The sequence below is a fragment of the Gobio gobio genome (assembly GCF_949357685.1).
Source record: "Gobio gobio genome assembly, chromosome: 12".
NCBI classification, from domain to species: domain Eukaryota; kingdom Metazoa; phylum Chordata; class Actinopteri; order Cypriniformes; family Gobionidae; genus Gobio; species Gobio gobio.
The window spans coordinates 18,650,050-18,673,803 of record NC_137105.1 but is presented as its reverse complement, the minus strand read 5'-3'; the positions used below and the strand labels follow the sequence as shown (position 1 = coordinate 18,673,803).

The 23,754-nt window shown below is 38.5% G+C and overlaps 2 protein-coding genes across 2 annotated transcripts in view; one reads left to right on the top strand and one right to left on the bottom strand.

Annotated features, from left to right (window-relative positions):
• nbas (NBAS subunit of NRZ tethering complex) overlaps positions 1-23,754 on the bottom strand; it is a 262,104-nt gene that overhangs the window by 24,861 nt on the left and 213,489 nt on the right. The window contains exons 49-51 of the mRNA XM_079831768.1: positions 14,394-14,533; positions 6,408-6,552; positions 6,140-6,268 (exon numbers count right to left, since the gene is read on the bottom strand). Of these exons, the coding sequence (XP_079687894.1) occupies positions 6,140-6,268; positions 6,408-6,552; positions 14,394-14,533 (414 nt within the window). The remainder of the gene's footprint in view (positions 1-6,139; positions 6,269-6,407; positions 6,553-14,393; positions 14,534-23,754) is intronic.
• Positions 11,934-23,754, top strand: part of drc1 (dynein regulatory complex subunit 1 homolog (Chlamydomonas)) — a 548,506-nt gene continuing 536,685 nt past the window's right edge. Inside the window, exon 1 of the mRNA XM_079831770.1 lies at positions 11,934-12,355. The gene's annotated coding sequence lies outside the window, so the exon portion shown is untranslated. The remainder of the gene's footprint in view (positions 12,356-23,754) is intronic.

Here is a 23,754-nt window from a genome sequence, read left to right as displayed (position 1 = left end):
TTATTAATCTTCCTTTTTCTTCTTCTTCAGCTCGAGTCTATGGCAGCCCATAGAAACACTTGTGGGAAAATGATGAAATTTGGCACACAGAAAGAGGACAGTCTGAACATTAACTACAGATCTGAGTGTCTAATTCCCTCTAGGGGCACCAACTGTCCAAAGTTGCACTTATGTTTATGCTAGCTTTTGAACCATAAGGGCTAAAAAAACAAAACCTTTTTTTCTCTGATTCCTTGGCTCAAGACAATTCAATTGCACCGATGACATAATTTTCCATGAGGCTTGAGCCCCTGCCCCAGTAATCGTGAAAGTGCAAGTGCCCTTTTCGATCGTACAGCAGTGCCCCCAGAATGCGATTTCAAATTTCTACCAGAGGCGATTTCACCCGAGGTGAGGTCTGTGCTTTCCATTGCCTGAGACTACTTAGATATGAAATATGGCTAGTTTTGCTATTTCTGCACGGGGTGGTTGTGGTCTAATGGTTAGAGAGTAGGACTTGTAACCTGAAGGGTTCGAGTCTCAGTACTGGCAGGAAATGTAGGCGGGGGAAGTGCATGAACAGCGCTCTCTTCCAACCTCATTACCCACAACTGAGATGCCCTTGAGAAAGGCACCTAACCCCCAATGCTCCCTGGGCGCCGCGGCAAAATGGCTGCCTACTGCTCCGGGTGTGTGTTCACGGTGTGTCTGTGTGTTCAATACTCACTACTGTGCGTGTGCACTTGGACCGGTGAAATGCAGAGCACAAATTCCGAGTATGGGACACCTTACTTCGCTACGTGTCATGTCATTGTAACTTTTTTCACGTTATAAGTTATTCAGTGGAGCATACATAGTCAAATAATATCCAATTTTCTCATGTCGACCATTTTGGGCATTGGCCACTTTGAATTTTGTCGTAAAATGCTTCATTGTTCATCGTGAAACTCTGTATGCGTCATCGGCACCATGCCCTGAAGGTACTCAGCGCCACCTTGTGGTCAAAAAATGTCTGGTTAACTTCGCTTATTTTAATGAAACTGGTCTTGATAGATTCCTTGAGTCATACTGAGAACAATCATACTAATTATGCCATACTTGGTCAAAATTGCTGTCCTTCATTTTGAATCTCTTTGAAAACCTACTTTTTTGAACTCCTTCGAGGTCACTGGTCTGATTTTTTGGTGAAAATGTCAGCAAAAAACAAAAAGTTATTAAATAATTTTTTTTAAACGTCCAAACTGTTTTCGAATAACACTAACTAAATTTATGGCATGATGCCAATCTGATTCTGAGGCTGTATCTTTGCAACGCTTTGGCATACTGACACCAAACTTCGTATGTGTCATTGCCACCTCACACTGACCTCATGACATCAATTTGGAAACAGCGTCACCTATTGGTCAAAGGTCATAAACAATTAAATCACATTACAAGTGATTCTATAGGCGTTTCTCAATGTCAAGGAAGGATCCTCAGAAGCCAGAATTCCGAGGATGCTACGTCATCGACGTCCGTCGAAGGACTGTTCCAATGTCGAGGATCCTCAGAATTTCAACCAAGGTCTGAGTCCTTCGTTCGAAAAATATGCCATATACAGGAAAGGATGCATACGAGTAGACTTCAAGCACTTCGCGCTCTCAAATCACCCACAATCCTATGCGCGCAGCTTTGCTATCTTCTTCAAAAAATACAAAATATCGGACGTTGGCGGAGTCGGAGCGTTAACGGGGCAATATGCTTTCAAGTGTAAGTATTTACGTTACCAAACATTTGTTATAACCGTAGTAAATATAAGTAAAGTTTAACTTTTAAATGCCAGTACAAATTACATCCGTATTGATATTATACAAATTACGTTATTGATGGCTAATGGACCTTTTCACTGACGTAATGAGGCTGACGTGCACTTGCTAGCCTGTTCAATTTAAGTGTTCTTCGAATGCTTAAGAGGAGCCTCGCCTAGCCTCTGAAGGAAGTGACTTGGAAGGACCAGTCCAGCAGAGGAAGTATCCTTGACATTGAGAAACACCTTATTTATGATTTTCACACACTTTGGCTAAAATATTCTAAAAATGCTCCCAGCCAAGCTTCCATAACTTGTGCCTTTTTTGAGCTTGGCACTGTTAATTGCTGCTTGCAGCTATATTTGAAGTCTTTTGTCAGTGAAACGGCATTGTCTGTGCAAATGCTTTACAAGATTATTTCAATAGCAAGACTGACATTGTTGTCACACAAACAAATAGATACATGCGGCACATGACTAGCAAAATTAATAACAGACCACTCAATTATTGAGGGGGAAAAATATAATAAAAGAACACAATAACCTACATAATCACTTCACAATTTCCACCCTTATTTTGATTGTTGTTCTTAATTAAACAAAATAATCTCCATTAAAAACAACCTCATCACAGAAAATAATAAAAGCCATGCTTATTCAACATGATTCATATTCTGGAGCAATAAGTCCATTATAAAACACAAGCTTATTATGAGCAGGAACAATGCACATCAGATCGGCCAATACAAACAGAGACAGAGCGGGCGGTATGTAATTGCTCTCAGTACAGAAAGCCAATTGAATGGAACTGATGAGTCTATTCAAACATAATTGGTGAGGAAAAAGGAAGAACCGAGGGTGAGGTGTGCCTGAAGATGTGTGGAGAAGACAGAGCTGGAGGAGTCAAAGATGAATGATACTTGATTACTTTTGTGAAGATGACGCATGCAGCCAATCGTACCTGTATTATGACATCACCGGTCGGAGGACCTCGCTCAAACACGTACGCAAAACAAAGGGGTTGAAAATAATTACAATTTCGTTAGGATTAATTATTCAGCGTCAAGTTAATGTGGTTGAACACAGGCAGTGGTTTTACGCTTGCCAGAGGAGTGCGTAAATTAATTCAGGCAAAAACAATAATAAAAAAATCTAACATAACGACAACTGGAATTCATCTTCCGAGAATGCAGCTAAATGTCAAGCTTTCAGTAAGCAACAGTTTGGAAGGGGAAACGAGGACACCGTATGTGTACGTGTGTGTGTGTGTGTGTGTGTGTGTGGAAGCTGGAGTATGGCAGAAGGGTTACTAAATAAATCAATGTCTTGAGCGTTCAGAGGGGACTGCCCTTGTGAAGCAAACTCTCTCTACGACTGAAGTCAGATTGTGTTGATAGATTAGAACATGATACACTTACTGGTTATCATACAGATACAAGAAACACAAATGAGATTTAGTTTGATGAATTAATTGCCATACAAATAAATGGGATAAATGGTACATTAATCAAATATTATATAATACAAATATTTAATATAAGGATTTGTAAACTAATAATGCACAGAAATAGAATGATAAAAAATATTTTAAATATAAAAATACTGTAGTCCAAATAATATTTTAAATAAGTAATATTTTAATTCTTTACATATAAATATTTATTTTGGGGGTCCACTTTGGTCTTACTAATACTTTAAGTAATATTTTATGACAACCATTTAAACAATTTTTCTTGGGAGTCTGCTTTAGTATTATCAATATTTAAAAGAATATGGAATATTTTAAATATTTACAAATGCTTAAAATATTTCTATGTGGTCCACTTTAAACTTAGTCTTTCCATTCACACTAATGTTTTTTGGGACCCAGAAAACCTGAATATTATATTATAGTAAAATATCATTGTCGTAAAACATGATGTACTAGTAATATATATCTGTCCCACATTCTTCACTTTAATGCATTATTTTAAGGCAGTGCATACTATAGCAGTCAAATAATACTAAATTGTTCATAAAGAAATGTTAAATAATGGTAAAAAATTGAAACCTTGAGTGCTATTGTTTACTTCATAAAGCACCACCGTAAAGAGACATAAAAAAATCCTTAGAATATAACTGTGCAATAATTTCGGTTATTGCAAACAATGACACTTAGATCAAATAATCATGACCAGGCATAATAATTGTGACAGACCTACCACAATTGATGTAATTGACAAGCACACACACACACGCAAACATGCACGTTGAGTTTTCATGTTTTATGGGGATTTTCCAAAGACAATGATTTTTATACTGTACAAACTGCATATTGGATCCCCTAACATAATTTAGCATGATTTATAAGCCGTTTTCCTCATGGGGAACAAAAAAAATGTCCTCACAAGAACAAAAATTTCTCAAAATACTATGCTTGTGGGGATATTTTGTCCCCCACAACATAGGAAATACCTAAAACACACACACACGCTCATCAAGATGCTAAAACCAAGGCTTCTTGTTGCAAAAAAAAAAGAAGAAGAAGAAAAAAAGCCAACAACATACCCAAATTCACCTATTCTTTTCTTTCTGGCTTTTCTCCATCTCTTTGCCAGGTCTGGAGATGAAAGAACATCACCCTTGCCCCGAGAGAAAGAGATTACCCTCATTTTAAGTGAGCTTCTCTCCGTTTCATGGCTTTATCTGATCTAGAGTCAGTGAGAATGTGAGCTCTAATTGATCCATCTGAGACCCAGCTTATCCAGTCAGTTCCCTAGTCAGTTTTTGGGTTATGATGAATTTTTAAGTGAACCCTAAAAGTATCGTGGTTGGCCATGGTGGTAGCGTATCAGTTCAAGCTGTGCTCTATGATAAGGGACCTTGTTAAAAACAAACTTCAGTCACTCATTCTGAACAGTGAGATCTTTCGGAAAGATATGCCAGTGCACTCAATTTCGGCAGAATTTCCCACATTTTCGGTATGTTCCATTCATTTCCTATGGCGGTCATTTTTGACTGTAAAGAGTTACAAGTGTGACCATTTAGTCTTGTCAAATCATGTCTATTTTTTGTGTTCACATAGCCAGTTTCGTACCATTCTGATGAAGTTATAATTTTTAAATAATCAAAATGTTAAAATTTTCAGCCAAACGTGACCAAAGAGCATCAAAGGGTTAAAAGCAATAGTAACTGACCTCCTTGGTCCTCATTGTTTCACAGTGACTTGGTGGGTCAATTTGCTGAATACTTGTTGATGTGTAAATGTATGCTAATGTACCCTTTTTAGACTGCTTTTGCATCTTACATTTTAAAATAAATGTCCTTTTTGGATTGGAACGAAGTTTTAAAATTCTGAAAATTAGATTTCTCATTATATCACCCCAAATAAAAGGTAAAATGGTTTCAGTTAAAGAGTATAGTACTCCCAGCACTTTTACCATATTTAATTTAGCAGATTTTCCTTATAATTACTGCAAAAAAAATAAGTGAAAAGTATGCAGATTCATTGTTGAGACTTCCCACCATTGTGCAGCTGAGCAAAGCATTTAACCCTTGGCTGATACCAGGGAATTGCAGAAATTAGTGTCGAGTAAGTTGCTTCAGATTAAAAGCATGTACGAAATGCAAATTAATCATATCATGCTTCCGAAGGTCTTTGGAAAGAGCCTACGTGTTTGGTTTTTAATGTGTAGTCATTCCTACAGCAGCCATTGCTTATCTGGCCCTCTAGCAGACCTGAGAGGATAAATTAAGTGATGGTGCTGTGAGGGCTTAGCTTTTATCTGACCTGCAGTCAGTGAGAGATAGAGGTTACGGTCAGATGCAAGCTTGCTCTGATAGCTCCTATCTGATTCACAGTCACTTCTGGTGTCAACAATCAGTTTAGTTTAATTGAATCCACATTACTAGTGACAGCGGAGGCAGGCTGACAAGAATACACCCTTGACCGTTAGATTCGTCCAGCAACGGGTCATGAATGATCTCCTTTTTTTCCTTATTGCTATTAACACAGGAATAGTTAAATCATTTAACCTGGGGGTCACTTTTATAAAAAGCATGGTGACCACAGGCCAAAATGAATAAAATGGCTTGGTCAGATCAGCCAATGGACAGGGCTCTCCAATCTGTGAACCTCTCAACTATGTTCACTTCACTAAAACCTTTTATAATTTAATTTGATTAATCTGATAAAGCTCATTCGAAATATACTAAAACAGTTTATTCAAACGGTTCCATTAGCTAAACTGGCTGAGTGTAGAAGTCTCAACGCCATGGTTTCAGATTCCCAGAAAATATAGGAAAATGTATAAAGCAATTTACTCATTGTGGTTATTGGGCCATCTGCAACATTGCGGGGCCTACGAGAGAGAACGCAGTCAGAATGAGACTTACATCAGTGATGTTTCTGATCTGATCCTGGGTCAGTTTGCGCAGATGCTCATCCTCGCTCTCGGTCATCAACTTCAGAGCAGGCAGCTTTAGACCAGCGTTCAACAACAGCGAGCAAATGTTCCCGATGCACTAAAAGAGAATGGAAGTGAAGTGTGGATGTCACGGTACAATCAACATAGCAGAGCCAAACTCACTAAACGAACTAACACTGACAGTAAAAGCATACGCTGTCAGTGCCGTTTGGTGATGAAGACACCCACACTCTTACCTGTGGGTTAAGTTTGTGTTTGGTCGGGTAAAGAGAGCGGCACATAGCCAGAACCTCATTACCGATGTTGATTTGGGAAAAGCTGGAGGAGTGTGTAAGCAGGGCGGATGTGAGACACACCCAGGGATTCTGCTCCGTCTCTAGCCTGTGCAAAGAGAGAATGTGTTTAAAAAAATGTTCAGAAGACCACACATGTTGTTTTTTCTTGTTTTATGGGGACTTTACATAGACATAATGATTTTTATACTGTACAAACTGTATATTCTATCCACTTACCCTAAACCTACCCCTCACAGAAAACGTTCTGCATTTGTACATTTTCAAAAAAAACATAATTTAGTCTGATTTATAAGCCGTTTTCCTCATGGGAACCAAAAAATGTCCCAACACGAACAAGGATTTCGGATATTGACATTTTTGTGGGGACATTTTGTCCTCATAATGTAGGGTTTAGCTGAACCCCACACACACACATGCACAGTGTAAACATGCAATGACATGGAAAGAGAATCATGAAAGTTCAAGTGGTACCGTGAAACTTTTAATAGGAAAGGATCTGTGTAATGAAAAAGAAATCCAATCATAATTATCATGGCATATTACACACATGCAGCTATAAAACAGAGCATATGCTTATCTCCTGACTTCTTATGAGAGATGAGAGGAGCTTTCTAACAAACTCCACTGCCAACTGAGATAAATACACACAATCATAATCAATCGCACACACACTAATTCCTCGTATAATTGAAGTTGGCCTTTCATACACAGAATGCTTTCCACAGTTATTGTAGATAATAATAACAAGTTCCACAGTTCCATTGACAACGAGGAACCTGGAAAACTAAATTCAATTTATTACAGTAGTTAACAGATACATGGATTGTATCTGTATGAAAACTTATGAAAATTAAAACTTATGATTTTATTAAAAATGTTATGTACCTCCCAACCCTCATGTCATTTTTAAACCCATATGCTGCCATTTTCCCCTAGAGTAACACAAAACGAGAATTTTGAAGAATCTTCTCTATAAAACAACGATTTTAACTATAAAAGCACCATAAAAGGTGCCATAAAATGGTCAATATAACTCATGCACTGTATTCCAAGTCTTCTGAAGCCATAAACCGAAATTCAAGTTGAGCTGCCAAAGCTCTCAAATCTCATATGGCACTGGCACATGTTTGACATTGTGGTGTTTGGTTACAAGAAATGCAAAAAGCCAATTATGTTTGATATTAGAGGCATCCAATCTGTGCCTTTACCATATCAAACCTTAAACCAGGGGTTTTCAAACTGGGGTCCTCCAGAAGGTTCTAAGGGGTCCCTAGAAATTTTCAGAGAATAAAAAGACAAAGCAAAAATGGTCTACCGAACTTTCTAACTGTTTCAGTTCTAAACGTTTCTCTCCTTTCTTTCTGTATACATACTTTTTTATGTTTGCTTTGTATCCATTTAGTAAGTTTTTCTCCCTATAGTCCCCTTTATCTCACTCACTGGGAATGTAAGGCAGTATTTTTAGATCAGTACGTAAGATGTTTACATACATTATTGTGAAAGTTGCTTATACAAATAATTTTTAATTGAAAATGTCTTCAGGTTTATACAGCCAACATTAAGTAGCCAAATTAAGTTTGGAAATATGTTGTATTTATGATGTCACACTTACTATTAACGGTTTAAATGTTATTCATAAAAAAATCATAAAACGGTTATTCATAAAAATATATCGATGGATTTTAGGAAGGGGGTCCCTCATAAAACGTTCATCATATTTGGCATCATAAATTTTGAAAACCCTTGACTTAAACCACACAAAACGTGTATGACTTCAGAAGATTTGGATCATATCATATAGACCACTTTTTTTTTTTTTTTTTACTTCTGTCATTTATTGGAATTTAACAGCTTGTGGTCATTATAAAAAAAAGAAGTGATATGATTTGACAGAATTCTTTTGGGTTTCATGGAAAAACAGCATTCAAGTCTGGAGCGATATTAGTGTGAGTGAAAAATGACATAATTTTCAAGTTTTTACTGTCTTATCTTCTATGGATACTATATTAATATAGATACAATCAGAAATTCAATTTCAGTTCTTAAGAGAATAATTAAAGAAAATAATAAAAAATGAAAATTATGTCATGTACTCATCCCTGTTTCGTTCGAAACCTGTATGATCTTCTGCGGAACAAAAGAAGATATTTTGAAGATTGTTGGTAACCAAACAGTTTTGGTGACCACTGATTTCCATTGTATGAACTAAAAAAAATATCTTTCATATTTCACAGAATAAAGAAAGTCATACAGGGTTGAAATGACATGAGAGTGAGTAAACGATGATAGAATTTGGTGAACTATCCCTTTAAGACTCTGCAAGCAAATGTTCAGCTACATGAAAACTTCAGAACTCTAATGAGAGAAAAAAACAAAACAAAACATTAGAGATACTTTAAAACGATCATGGTGTAGCCAGTGTCATGTATCCTCTAAGAAAAGGCTGCCACACAGAGCTCTGCGGTGTGTCGATTTAAATTGATTTCCATTAAGATGGCCTTTTCTGGGACTTACTAAAGCAAGACAGAATGAGGAGCGACAAGACAGGTGTTCAGAAGACAGCAAATGTGCCATCTGAATCTCAATGGTGCAACATGGTCACACGTGAACGTCTGTGAACTCTGAATAAATGAATGTATAGTCAAACTCTCCTTTATCCTCTCTACATTTGGCCCTCTATCGCACTCACCTTTTGTTTAAATGCCAAAGAGCATAATGACAAACACACACAAACTCACATGGACACATTAATATACACACACACACACACACACACACAAACGCTCTGCATTCTTCTCAGAGAATTTTAATTCAAAACTCTCTTCATGAAAACAAAAAGCCTCAAGCTATTTGAAAGCGTGGCACAATGCATAATCAGCCATCTTATATTCTCTGTTTCTGTCTATTGATCCGGATACGGAATGGCTCTCCGATCATCAGCGCACATTCTGGCAGCCTCGACTTTAACCCCAAGAACTCATTCAGTTATATAATACACAACAATTTACCTCAATCAAACATGCAATCACATCCAATTCAAAGACATCTAACAAGAAAAAAAGCTTGCTTATATATATATATATATATATATATATATATATATATATATATATATATACATACACATATATATACATATATATACATATACATATATATATATATATATATATATATATATATATATATATATATATATATATATATATATATATATATATATATATGTATATGTATATGTATATGTATATATATGTATATGTATGTATATGTATATATATGTATATATATGTATATGTATATATATGTATATATATATATATATGTATATATATATATATGTATATATGTATATATATATATATATGTATATATATATGTATATGTATATATATATATATATGTATATATATATATATATATATATATATATATATATATACATACACACACACACACACACACACACACACACACACACACACACACACACACACACACACACACACACACACACACACACACACACACACACACACACACACACACACACACACACACACACACACACACACACACACACACACACACACACACACACACACACACACACACACACACACACACACACACACACACACACACACACACACACACACACACACACACACACACACACACACACACACACACACACACACACACACACACACACAGTAAAAAAAAAAATCAGGTCTCCAATTGAAAATTTTCTAGTGACCGATCACATAAAAAAAAATTTGTTGGCCAAATTGAATTTCTGTGAATTTAATTGCATCAATTCACAGAAATTCAATTTGGCCAACTGAAAAATTTAGATGTGATCGGTCCCTAGAAAATTTTCAATTGGAGACCTGATTTATTTTTACAGTGCATGCACACTACCGGTCAAAAGTTTGAGAACAGTAAGATTTTTTAAAATGTTTTTAAAGAAGTCTCTTCTGCTCACCAAGGCAGCATTATATATCTCTGTGGTTAATTTTATATATATATATATATATATATATATATATATATATATATATATATATATATATATATATATATATATATATATATATATATATATATATATATATATATATATAAATTGCTTGAATTTAATGGATCTGCAATGAAAAAAAATCAGGAACCAATAGAATAGTCAAACTTTTATTAAGTTACATAACAAAACCTAAAATATTTTTAACAATAAATATAAATAATAATACCAAATAGGCCTAATATTATTCTTCAAGTTTTATGTTCCATCAAATAAAATAGTTTTTTAACAGTTGTGCAAAAAAAGATCAACAATTATCTGAATAACGGCACACAAAATCACAGAATGGTTCTCATTAAGAACATGAGATGCTGCACTGAATAGTCTCTCACTGTCTGTCACTGTTCTCCGGGAAAAATTTGGGGCATTTGGGGGGTAAAATATGTGTTTTTTTGGCAGGGTTGCCTGCTAAAATTCGCATTCCTGGGTCTAAATATCACATAATTGGGGTCGCTTCAACCCGCGGACATGGAAAAACATCCCGCGGGAAAACCGCGGACTTGGCAACACTGCTTGGGGCAGATAAATACCTGCGTGCAATCCGTGCAAGCAATGGAAAGTGGCCTTCGTTCACACGCCAGTAGTCAAGGGGATTGTCGCTTCTGGCAATGGGTAGTTCAGCTGGATATTTGTTCTCATACCGCTGACATGATTAATCTTTGATAGGCAGACGTGCCGCGTGATAACAGCTCGACCGTGAGTGAAACCTAAGCGCTTGCGCACGGATGGGAGGGGCGGATGACATTCATTTTCAGTTTACGTTGTAGCAATTGTGGGCGCAGACACATAGTTTAATCAATCTTCCAAATGATTCGGTCAAATAAACATCCCCTTCACAAAGCCCAATTCAGCTCCAGACCCCAGGAAATCGACCATCGATCACAAGAGAGATGGAGGCAAAGCTAAAACTCCAAGCAAACTCACAGAAACTGTTACATGGAGTGCATCAAATCACTGATTATTGGACTTTCATTCAAATAGCCTTTGACATTGCTTGTTAGTGTGTTACAACTGATACACGTGACTATTATACATGTATATTACTCCCAATTCATGCAATTATGTAACTATTGAATGAGTGGATGAAAATGCATCATGTTTGATATTTTTGTGTTCGTATGGGTATAATCCAACAGATGAGCTGAATTAAATCTTTATAGAATTGATCATGTCCTTATAGTAAGAAATTAGGTCTAAATTTACTCCCTGCTTAAGAGCAGGAAACTAAATTACTATAGATAACCCAATTTTATGGGAGGGGTGGAGACACAGTCACCCCTGAACCCTAATTGCCCAGAGAACACATCCAGGGGATGAGCAAATATTTGAGTTTAATCTCAGAACACGAACGAAGAATCTAGTTCGGTTCACAGCAGTTCAAGTTGGTTCGCAGTTCAGAGTTGTTCAGAGTTGACCAGATTGAGTTCTGAACGGAGAGCTCCCAGGAGACGATCTGACGATCGTGGCAGACCAAGATCAGAGAAAATGGGTTAAACAACGATTTCATTCAGGCCATCTGCTTTTTTCTCACTTTCCTTTCTTTTACTTAAAGTTTATTTTCTTTCCGTTAAGTCTCGGGTTCTGTTAAGTTTCGCCGCAAAAGTTACTCAACGAGTCTCCAAAAGCGCGCTTCAACTTCAAACAACGCCCACAAGACTTCCATCCAGCCGCCATGCACGCCATGTTATTGGCTTCCCAAGACGTCGATCCAAGACACGACCAGACCTTCAGCGAATCAAAGATCCGGGAAAACCCCTGTCCAGCCAGGAAAAAGGAACCCCCTTGTCAGACGACACACGAGACAAACGCAAGTAATACCTCTAGATTCCCAGCTGAACTGGTGCATTAGATCAAATGTAATAACCCTGCCTAAGCGATAGGAGGTTAAATTACTGATCAATGGTTTCTTCAGGTCATGTATCATAAATGCATATATTGCTTGGGATTTCATAATTTCTCTCTCTTAGAACTTATTCTTTTCCTCACCACCTTCCTTTCTGCAACGTGTGAATGTGCGAGTGCGTGTGTTTATGTTAGATATTAGTTTGATGTGTTAGAGTAATCAAAAAAGTTCCGTTTGTATTCAAAGATAACTGTTCTTGTGTTATGTGCTTATCAATTTAACGTCTTGAACTGCCGATCTAAGTTACCTGGCTGTTAAATAATGTTTCACTATTGTTCGGATATTAATATCCGCTGCAGAGTTGATATTTACGGCCCGTTCAAATGAACGCTGGAAGAGTCATTTGCTCGGCTGTAAAATAAATAGACTCTCAAAATTCCCTATGAATTCATTAATTCATTAATTTGAGCTAAATATGTTTCCCTTTAACAGAGCCCCCTTTAAGTTCTTACATATCGGCGGACGAATAAGTTAAGGTGTAAACATTAATTCTGAATTATTTATAAATTATAGTATCATTCGAGTCTCTTTCATTTTAATTCAATTCTCCATTGAGTTATCATTTTATCTGACTCATAGTCGCTACAACGTTTTCGGCTGTTAATGCCTAAACCGAAACCGATAATGCCTAGCCTGGATGCCAGGCGAACTTAGCCCCGCCCACAAATTTTTACTCGGGCAATTCGGTCTGGACTTGATCGGTAGAGAAGTAATTATGCCCGAACAGAAACTGTTCGGACCAATGAAATTGTCAGGGCAGGCTTTAGACGATGATGGACAGATGATAAACAGTAACGCAATCATCCACGTCATCGCAAGGCGCTTGGGTTGAATTTGTTCTAATCCTAAACGGAGAACTTGTTCGTATATGAGTCCACCTTTACTATTTCTCTCAGAAATGATGATCATGTTGGTAAGTACAAGTGTGTATCCTTAAATTCTTTTTTTACAACACCGGCAAAGATCGTTTACACTCATCTTTTTCTTCTAACGTTAGGCTACTTATTCCAGCGTGCGTGCAGTGACAGGGTTGCCAAGTTTTTACAACAAAACCCGCCCAATTGCTAACGTTCCTCAAAACTAGCCCAAAACAAGCCCAATAGCTTTCCAGGGGGGGGTTCTCCGGGGAAAAAAGGGCATTTAGGGGGTAAAATATGTGTTATTTTGGCAGGGCTGGCAGCTAAAAATCGCATTCCTGGGTCTGTATATCACATAATTGGGTTCGCTTCAACCCGCGGACTTGGCAATACAGTGCAGTTGAGTTCTGTTGACATTTGACAACTAACATTATGCGTCGCTCCGTTGCTCTGATTGGTTGTAGGTCTATCCAATTGAGGTCTTTCCTGGTTTGGTTGAAACACGCCCTATAATCACAGCCCAACGGAGCAGTATCAGACTCAAATTCTGACTAGAATTGAGTATGACGACGTCAGGCTAGATAATGCCATTTTCGGCGGCCGAAATTTCGGTGCACCCCTAATATATAGGTGGGCGGGGCTAACCCCTAATATATATATATATATATATATATATATATATATATATATATATATATATATATATATATATATATATATATATATATATATAAAATTAAAATAAAAAAGAGCCTATGGTAAAATACTTGTTTCTGCTTGGTCAATTGTGGTAGTAATTCTGTAGTCAGATATTTAGTATAATGACTGCTAAAATTTATATTTGACAGCGGTCCCTGGCAACCAATCTCTTACTCATACATGTTTTTCTCACAACTCTGCAGTCTTACATAACATATTTCAACTCATAAATTAGTAGGATTATGTACTTTCAGCTGGTTATTATTTCAAAATAAACTCCTGCAGGATGATATCAGGTCTCATCTTGTTCTGGCCATCCTTATATAATAAATTTTATATAAGTGAATATGTAAATTGAAAATTGAGCATCAGCACCAAAGCCTCACCTGCTCTTGTCAGTCACTGGTGGCCACGCCTGTAGGAGGAGCATAAGGTGTTGAAACTCCTCCCATTTATTGCTGGACTCCAACAGTTCCAGAAACAAGGAGTTTCGCTTTTCTTCATTCTCGACAACGTTCATCTCACACTGAGAAAAAGGGAGGGAAGCAGAGAGAAAGAGAGAGTGAGAGTTACATCTTTTGCAACTTTTGAAGGGGAAGTTACAGCATAAAGACTAAAATTACCAAAAAGATGTGTTCAAAATGCTGTAGTCCTCAAGTATTAATTTAATTGCAAATAATACTTTTAAAGCATATATTTTTGTGTGTGTGATTTACACAACCGTTCAAACATTTGGGGAAGGCACGTTTTTTTGTTTTTTGAGAGAAGTCTTTTAAACTCACCAAGGCTGCATTTATTTGATCAAAAATACAGTTAAACAGTAATCTTGTGAATTATTACAATTTAAAACTCTTTTCTACTTATTTATTATGTTTTAAAATACAATTTATTCCTGTGATGCCAAAGTTGCATTTTCAAAAAAGAAAAAATCTTACTGACCCTATAATTTTGAACAGTAGTGCATGTTGTTGTTAATTATCACCCCAAATTTTAGGACTGCAAACTGAACAGCTATATACATGCATGGCCATACAGTAAATATGCACATCTTTGAGACTGATGGCAGAAGATAAAGTATTTGGCTTATCAGCTAATCATAAGCGAAGACTAAATCTGTGAAAGGCAGAACATCTTTCAGGCTACAGCACTAAAAGGTAAGACATCATGCTTACAGATTGAGAGAGCTGGCAGGAGAACGCATGGATAGCAGAAGGACTAAACATGAAAAGACAAAGCAAGCGAGATGGAAGGAGAAGGAGAGAGGGCTTGAAATGGCTAGACTGGCACTCGCACACATATAGAATGGAATGACTTCTATGGCAAAAGAAGTGAATTGTCCCCTGTGGTGACTCTTATGTTCTCCTCCAAAAGAGGGAGGCGGGGAGAGAAAGTAATTAATTTCCCTTCAGTGCAACGGGAGCACAATTTAACAGCTGAGAAAATGTCTGATTTCTGAGGGGAAAACAAAAAAAGTCAGAGCCATTCCATGGCATGGTACCAGCATGCTCCAAGAAATTACCAAGAAATTTATGATAAACTCAGGGGGGCAAAACACAGATCGAAATGACTTGAGGAGAAAGAATTCAGTTGGAGTAAAAAAAAAATACTAAAGGATATGGCAGCTGATTTGGCTTGCCATTGTGATGGAGGTCATAAAACACAAACAATATGTGTCCATATATTATATATATATATATATATATATATATATATATATATATATATATATATATATATATATATATATATATATATATATATATATATATATATATATATATATATATATATATATATATATATATATATATATATATATATATATATATATATATATATATATTTATTTATTAGGGATGCCACAATTCTCAATATAATTTTGAACTGTTCGGTACGGCATTCACGATTCAGGCTGCAATGCTGTTCACACTTTAACAGAGCGGTGAAGTGAGGAATCACAAAAGTTCATTTTTGCATGCGTTTTAAAGCCTTGCCGGTTAAACATTTCATTCGCTTGCTTATGCACCATTTTAACGTGTGCTTTTCTGAGCATGCGCACTAAAAGCCTGTCAAACACGTGATTACGGGACTAAGTAATCTTACTGCACTAATACTGTCAAATACACACAAGGTTTACATAAACACAGTCGGTTATGTCTAAAGTGAATGTAAAATTCGGCGTGTGTCTGTATATTAGATGCGTGCAGGTCTTAAATTGACAGCAGCGCAGCCTAGTGAACACGCTGCCGCTTGTCCTTAAAGGGACAGTTCACTCTAAAATTATGTCATTTTCTCACTCTAATATTGTTCCAAACTATTCATTTCTTCTGTTGAACACAGACACCATTCTGTTGAAAACCAGACAGCTGATGGTAGCCATTGACTTCCATATTATTATTTCCTACAATGGGGACCAGCAACTGCTTGGTTTTCAACATTCTTCAAAATATATTTTCCAACAGAAGAAAGAACTTTATTCAGGTTTAAAACAACTTGAGTGTGAGTAATCGATAATAGAATTTTCATTTTTGAGTGAACTATCCCTTTAATGTTAATAAAACAAACAAAGACAAAGATAAAATCCCTCACTGCTCTTGACTGAAAAACTTTAATACAGTAGCTTTAGGCCACGTGTCCACCAAAGCGTTTTTTCACGCGGCTGGCTGGCGTATTCAATTGTTTTCAATGGGAGCGCCGTGTTTTTAGAACGCCATGAGCGTAATGAGGCGTTGAGAGAGTATTTCATGCTCAAGCGCTGAGCGCTCAGCGTTTTTTTACTGGTTGGCAAGAATTGAAGAATGTTCAACTTTGAGCAAAACAAAGTGCTCATCACTGTCGCTTTTCACCCAGCCGTCCAATCACAGTGGAGGAGGGGCGGGACAAATACAACACCGACCAACCTCCACATTCTGTGTGTACAACATCAACAGATGAAAACAAGCAGCATAATAACGGAACAAAATAATTTAAAACAAGAGCCAGAGCAAATACTCTACATTGTATCAGCATTTTTATATAGAATCAATACAGAAACAAACTATCTGTTAAATGAGATACTGGTAACACTTTCGCGGATATTCCGTATCATAACAAGCAAAGAGTCTCAACTGAAAAAACACTGCGCTGCCAAAATGCTCTCAAGCGCCCACAGAGAGACGTTTTCAGCAGAGCGCCTAGCGTTTTCAGCCGGCTAAAAACGCTTTGGTGGACACGCGGCCTTAATAAGAATCAATGTATATTTTATAGACCAGTCTATGTAAAAACCGAGGTATGTATTGAACCGTGGACTAACTGTATTGTTGCATCCCTAATATATATATATATATATATATATATATATATATATATATATATATATATATATATATATATATATATATATATATATATATACACATACATATATAATGTATGTGTATATACACACACTCACACATATGGAATGAATGAACAGATTGCAACAATTTCCTCATACTGGCATGAATCTCTCTAATTCCCACACTTCCTTTCACTCTCTCGCTGTCTCCTGTCTCGCTGTTATTCACTGATGTGAAAATCAATTAAGCTGACACTTCGGCCTCGGAGTATTTTCAACACCATAATTCCATTCAACCACCATGCTACACATTCAGACGATTAATAACCTGCCTAATAAACTCATTACAGCCAATCATGTTTGACCTACATTTATTATGATCTGAGAATAACCATTGAGACAACACCTAAACAGACCCTGTATTCCATATCATTCTCTCTTCTAATTGGATAAAATGAGTTGGCAAACCAAGGCCCTTCAGTTCATGGCCATTTCAACCTCAACCGAGGTTCTTAGTTTTTCTATTGAAATGTTTTGTTTAGAACACAAAAACAACCCAACTAATGCTGCACGATATTAGAAAAATATCATTGCGATATTTAGTTTTTCTGCGATATGAAAAGGTTTCACCAGATATAGCTCTATTTGGAAAGAATTTTTGTATGGTTTTGTAGGGGAGTGAATCTGCATAGAAAATAAACAAATTACAAGCATTGAATAAAAAATAAAAAAGGAATAAACATAAAAACAAACAAAAAAACATTATGAAAATTTTTATTAAATGTATAAAAATATGTGTCTGTGTTGTAAAAACTTAGAAACACAATGAAGCTGAAGCCAAAAGTCTGCTCATGTTTCATTTAAAATCTGAGGATGTTATCTCAAAACTATGAATTTTATGAAACATTTTCTAAGAACATGTCATGTGAGTTTTTAGAGAAGGCTGATAAGATGCTAATAGAATATTTGTATTGCCCTGTAAACACCTACTTGCTGTCTATTGTCTAATGTCTGGCGAGGTGAACTGCTCCATTCATGTTTCTATTGTTCTCACTCAACAAACCTTTCACACCTTTGCTGTGAATGAGACCTAATCTTCGTTATTCTTCCTGGTTTGCTGCAGGGCATTCTGGGAGCTGTGGTTTCTTGCTTGCAGAAAAGACTGCATGCATCTTGCACAGGCGTTTGGTAGGACTTGAATATGGTGGACAATGTTTCAAGTGTGAAGCATGTACATAAATTATGAGATGATGATTATTATTATAGTATATTAGTAATATTATATATTTGTATTTGATTTATGTTATTAATTGTTGTTTGTTGTCATTGTTTGTAGTATGCACATGAAATTGAAATATTGTATTTCTTATTATTTCAGGTGTATTACCTGGTTACCATTTGTGAAAAATAAACAAACAAATGTGGAAGACCGAGTAATATCCTTTGTACGCTGGGTTGCCCTTTCTGTGGGGAGAACACGGAACAGTCATAACTCGCGCAACCCGTAACAGGAGAGACAGACAGCGCTCTGAACGCCCTTTCAGCTCTTTAGGATGCCTAATTCAGTGGGAAATTAATCGAAATTACATTCTGTATGATTAAATATTTTGCAAACGTGAGAATAAATCCATATTTCTTCAAATATGCACACTTTTGGACTAAGTAACGGACCCTGTCTAGTGCATCTATGTGAACACAAATAAACCGGAGCTGATGTGACGGAATATGAATTGTTATTCTATTCAAAATATAAAAAATGACTTCTTAAAAATTAAGAAATTAATGTCACTACAACCTAGTTTTATCATAAACATCAGTCAAATATCGAAGCTGGAGTCTTAAATCTTTCTAATGATCCTCAGCTTGTCTGGATCAAGTAAGAGTTTGATGCTGAACAACAATAATCGGGGGCTGTCGACGATCTTAAAACCTACAAATGTGATTTTAAGAGCGAATGCATCGTGGATCCAATTTAATGATACGCATCTGTTTTCTTTCTCTGGCATTTTGACAATTTTGTGCATGTGTGTACGTTTAAGGACAAATAGACGAGAAAGAGAACAGAATTCGGTGTTCGCGTTCTGTCTGTGTTCGTGTCCGCACAGAAAACAGCGCACAGGATTCAAATTTAGTTCTCTTTTGCGTCTTCTTGCACTTGAATGGTTTAACATAGCTTGAATGTTTAACTGACATGACCTAAACATGTGCAAATGATAATCTTTCACTCTATGATGGTTAAACCTTGCAATTAATCTGAGAATCATGTGCGTTTTGAACCTAGTACCTGGTCCTGGGTTGGGGGTGATGAAAGGAGCGAGGACTCTGCAGATTACAATGGGCTTTTAATTATAATAAATAAAACAAAAGCAACAAACCAAAACCACCCAGAGGGGGAAAACGGGATAATCAACTAAACTTGACTTCTTGACTTGACTTGAGCAGGGAGATACGCATGAGGGAGCATTCGATGAGTAACATATGACAACGATCTGGCACAGGACTGCAAACACAAGGAGAATAAATAGGGAAGCAAACAAAAGAGGGAAACGAGGGAAGACGTGGGGCAAATTAACCAATAATTAGATAACAAGATGGGTGGGGTCACGACAATAGACATGAGAGCACATGGCACAAGGAAACACACATGACAAGCCATGTGCTCACACCAAACATGACAAAAACACAAGCATATGGCCAGTGAAAACAAATCACAAGCCATGTGCTCAAACAAAACGAGACATGAACTCGCAGCCAATGAGAACACTCATAAGCCGCGTGTGCACACAAAACATGACAGCATGAAAGCATGCAGCCAGTAAAAATGCACCCACCGTGCGCTCACACAAGACAATACAGTAGCGTCAGGGCTCTGTCACAAAACCAAGAATAAACTAGACCGAAGTGACAGAACCCTGACAGGATCGTACAGATCACGTAGCAACTACAATCTCTAATACTTGACATTGCACTTCCTGCGATGTGACTATCGCGGTTGCGTACATCTCGATATTGATGCTAAAACGATACATCATGTGTGGAAGATTTTTATTAATCAGAATACACACTCACCTAAAGGATTATTAGGAACACCTGTTCAATTTCTCATTAATGCAATTATCTAATCAACCAATCACATGGCAGTTGCTTCAATGCATTTAGGGGTGTGGTCCTGGTCAAGACAATCTCCTGAACTCCAAACTGAATGTCAGAATGGGAAAGAAAGGTGATATTTCACAGTCTGCTCAGTTACTGGGATTTTCACGCACAACCATTTCTAGGGTTTACAAAGAATGGTGTGAAAAGGGAAAAACATCCAGTATGCGGCAGTCCTGTGGGCGAAAATGCCTTGTTGATGCTAGAGGTCAGAGGAGAATGGGCCGACTGATTCAAGCTGATAGAAGAGCAACTTTGACTGAAATAACATTAGGTTACTTACGTAACCCCGGTTCTCTGAGAACAGAGCGAGGTATCTCACATATGGGAACGCCCCCAGGCGTGATAGACTATGGAAGCACCAATTACACCACGTCTGTCCGAAGGATGGACCAATCACAGCTCATACAAGGAGCCCACCCTCTCCCTATATATATTGCTGTGATCCCCGAAAACGGCATTCTAAACATGCTCTTCCCCCGTGTAATGCGAGTAGGGAAGCTTGGTGAGATACCTCGCTCTGTTCTCAGAGAACCGGGGTTACGTAAGTAACCTAACGTTCTCTTTCAAACATAGCTCGGTATTTCACATATGGGAATGATATAGCCAACTCCCGAAACGCATGCTTTCCGAAGCCGCCGAACAGACCCGGCAAGAACGAAAGATAACCTTTCAATTCCTCAATGAGCCACATTAAGAACTGCATGAGCCATTGAAGGTGCAGTGACATCCAGACGGTAAAATCTGATAAATGTATGAGGGGAAGCCCAGCTTGCCGCTGCACAAATATCTCCTACCGAAATCCCCTTGAACAAAGCCCAAGAAGTAGCCATACCTCTTGTAGAATGAGCCTTTAAGCCCGCTGGGGAATTATAGCCCATAGACGTATAGGCCAATTCAATCGCCTCCACCATCCAGTGGGAAAGGCGCTGTGAGGAGATCGGTTTACCCTTACATTGAGTGGCCCATGAAACGAATAACTGATCATTCTTCCTGAACGATCGTGTCCTGTCAACATAATAGCGTAATGCTCGTACAGGACACAAGGTGTGCAATTTCCGCTCGTTCTCCGAAGAAAAAGGAGGGGGGTAAAAGGCACGTAACTCCAAAGCAGAGCAGTTATAAGCTGAATCGCTGATTTTGGGAACGAAGGCCGGGTTAGGCAGCAGCGTAACCTTGCTGTCATCCGGACTAAAATTCAAACATGTTCGATGAACTGACAAGGCATGCAATTCACCCACTCGTTTAGCTGAGACTAAAGCAAGTAGTAAAATTGTTTTTAGAGATAGGAGCTTAATATCCACACTCTCCAGAGGTTCAAATGGAGCCAGAGTTAAAGCATTCAGAACCATGGACAAATCCAATGACGGGACCAGGCGTTTAGATACTGGTCTCAGACGCTTCACTCCCTTCATAAAACGGCATATTAGAGGGTGCCGTCCCACTGAAGCTCCATCGAAGCCTACATGACAAGCTGAAATAGCTGCCAGGTAAACTTTAATTGTAGAAAACGCTCTCCCATTGTTCATTACATTTTGTAAAAAGCAAAGCACATCACTCACCGCGCACTGAAAAGGAATAACTCCTTTGCGCGTACACCATTCCTCGAACACACGCCATTTAAGGTCGTACAGTGAGCGCGTTGATGGAGCTCTCGCGCTCTGGATAGTGTTTATAACCTCCTGCGGAAGCCCGAGTGCGTTTAAATTTAACCCTTCACGGGCCAGACCCAAAGATTGACTCGTTCTGGGTAAGGGTGAAATATCTGTCCCTCCGCCTGTGACAGCAGGTCCCGGCGCAGCGGGAGCGGCCAAGGCTCGCCCTGGAGGAGCTGGACAATCTCTGCCAGCCACAGCCTCCCCGACCAACGGGGCGCTATCAAAAGGAGAGATAATCCGTTTTCTCTTACTCTTTCTAGGGTGGGAGAAATCAGACTCAGCGGTGGGAAGGCGTATAGCAACACGTTCGGCCATGGGTGTGCCAGCGCATCCACACCCAAAGGCGCATTTTCGTCCCTGAGAGAGAAATACAGCGGACACTTTGTGTTTGCCTGCGAGGCGAAGAGATCTACGGCGGCCTTGCCGTACATCTCCCAGATCTGATCCATCACCTGCGGGTGAAGCACCCATTCTCCGTACAACGGGTTTCCCCTTGAAAGCAGATCCGCCCCCACATTCAGGACTCCTGGTACGTGCGTGGCGCGCAGCGAGCTTAAGTGCGCCGCGCCCCAGACAATCAATTTGCGCGCTAGATTGTGCAATTGCAACGAACGCGTTCCCCCATGGCGATTTATATAGGCCACCACCGTCGTGTTGTCTGTCCTGACCAGAACATGAAACCCTTCCAAGAATGGGAGAAAATGTTTCAGGGCCAGAAAGACTGCCATCAACTCAAACATATTTATGTGAAGCTTGCGAAGCCGGGGCGTCCAGCGGCCGTTTACCGACCTGCCCTGGAAAACAGCTCCCCAGCCCAACAGGGATGCATCCGTTGTCACTACTTTTCTCAGCAACACGCTCCCCAAGGAAACCCCTGTCTGGAATAAACAGGGATCTCTCCACTGATGAAGAGCCATCACGCAATCCAAGTGTATTCCCACTCGCGCGCGCAAGGTGCCGATGAGGACACAAACGCTTCGCTGCCACCCATCGCTGGAAGTCTCTCATTTTTAACAAGCCTAGCGGGACCACGGATAGCGACGAAGCCATCATGCCCAAAAGGCGGAGACAGGTCCTGAACGATACCAGGTTTCCCTTGCGAAACTGGGCAAGGCACTGATAAAACGTCATGATCCTCCTTTCCGAGAGCATGGCGCGGTAAGCCACAGAGTCTATTCGTAAGCCCAAGTATTCTATCTCCTGGGATGGAATCAGCTGGCTTTTGGCCTCGTTGATTCTGAATCCCAGATTCGATAGATGAGATGTGAGCATCTCTGTGTCCCGCTCCGCACGCTCCCGCGAGTGAGCGCATATCAGATAATCGTCCAGATAAGCCGATATTCTGAGCCCCTTGTGTCTCAACGGTGATAACGCTGTCTCTATGCACCTGCTGAACACTCGTGGGGCAAGACTTAACCCAAATGGAAGGGTAACAAATTCGTACGCTTCGCTCCGAAAGGAAAACCTGAGATATTTCCTGTGCGCAGGATAGATGCTTATATGAAAGTAAGCATCCTTGAGATCTACCGCGGTGAACCAATCGTCCCTGCGGATAGCCCGCATGAGAGTTGTGACAGTGAGCATCCTGAATTTGTACTTCCTCAAGTGTTTGTTTAGAAC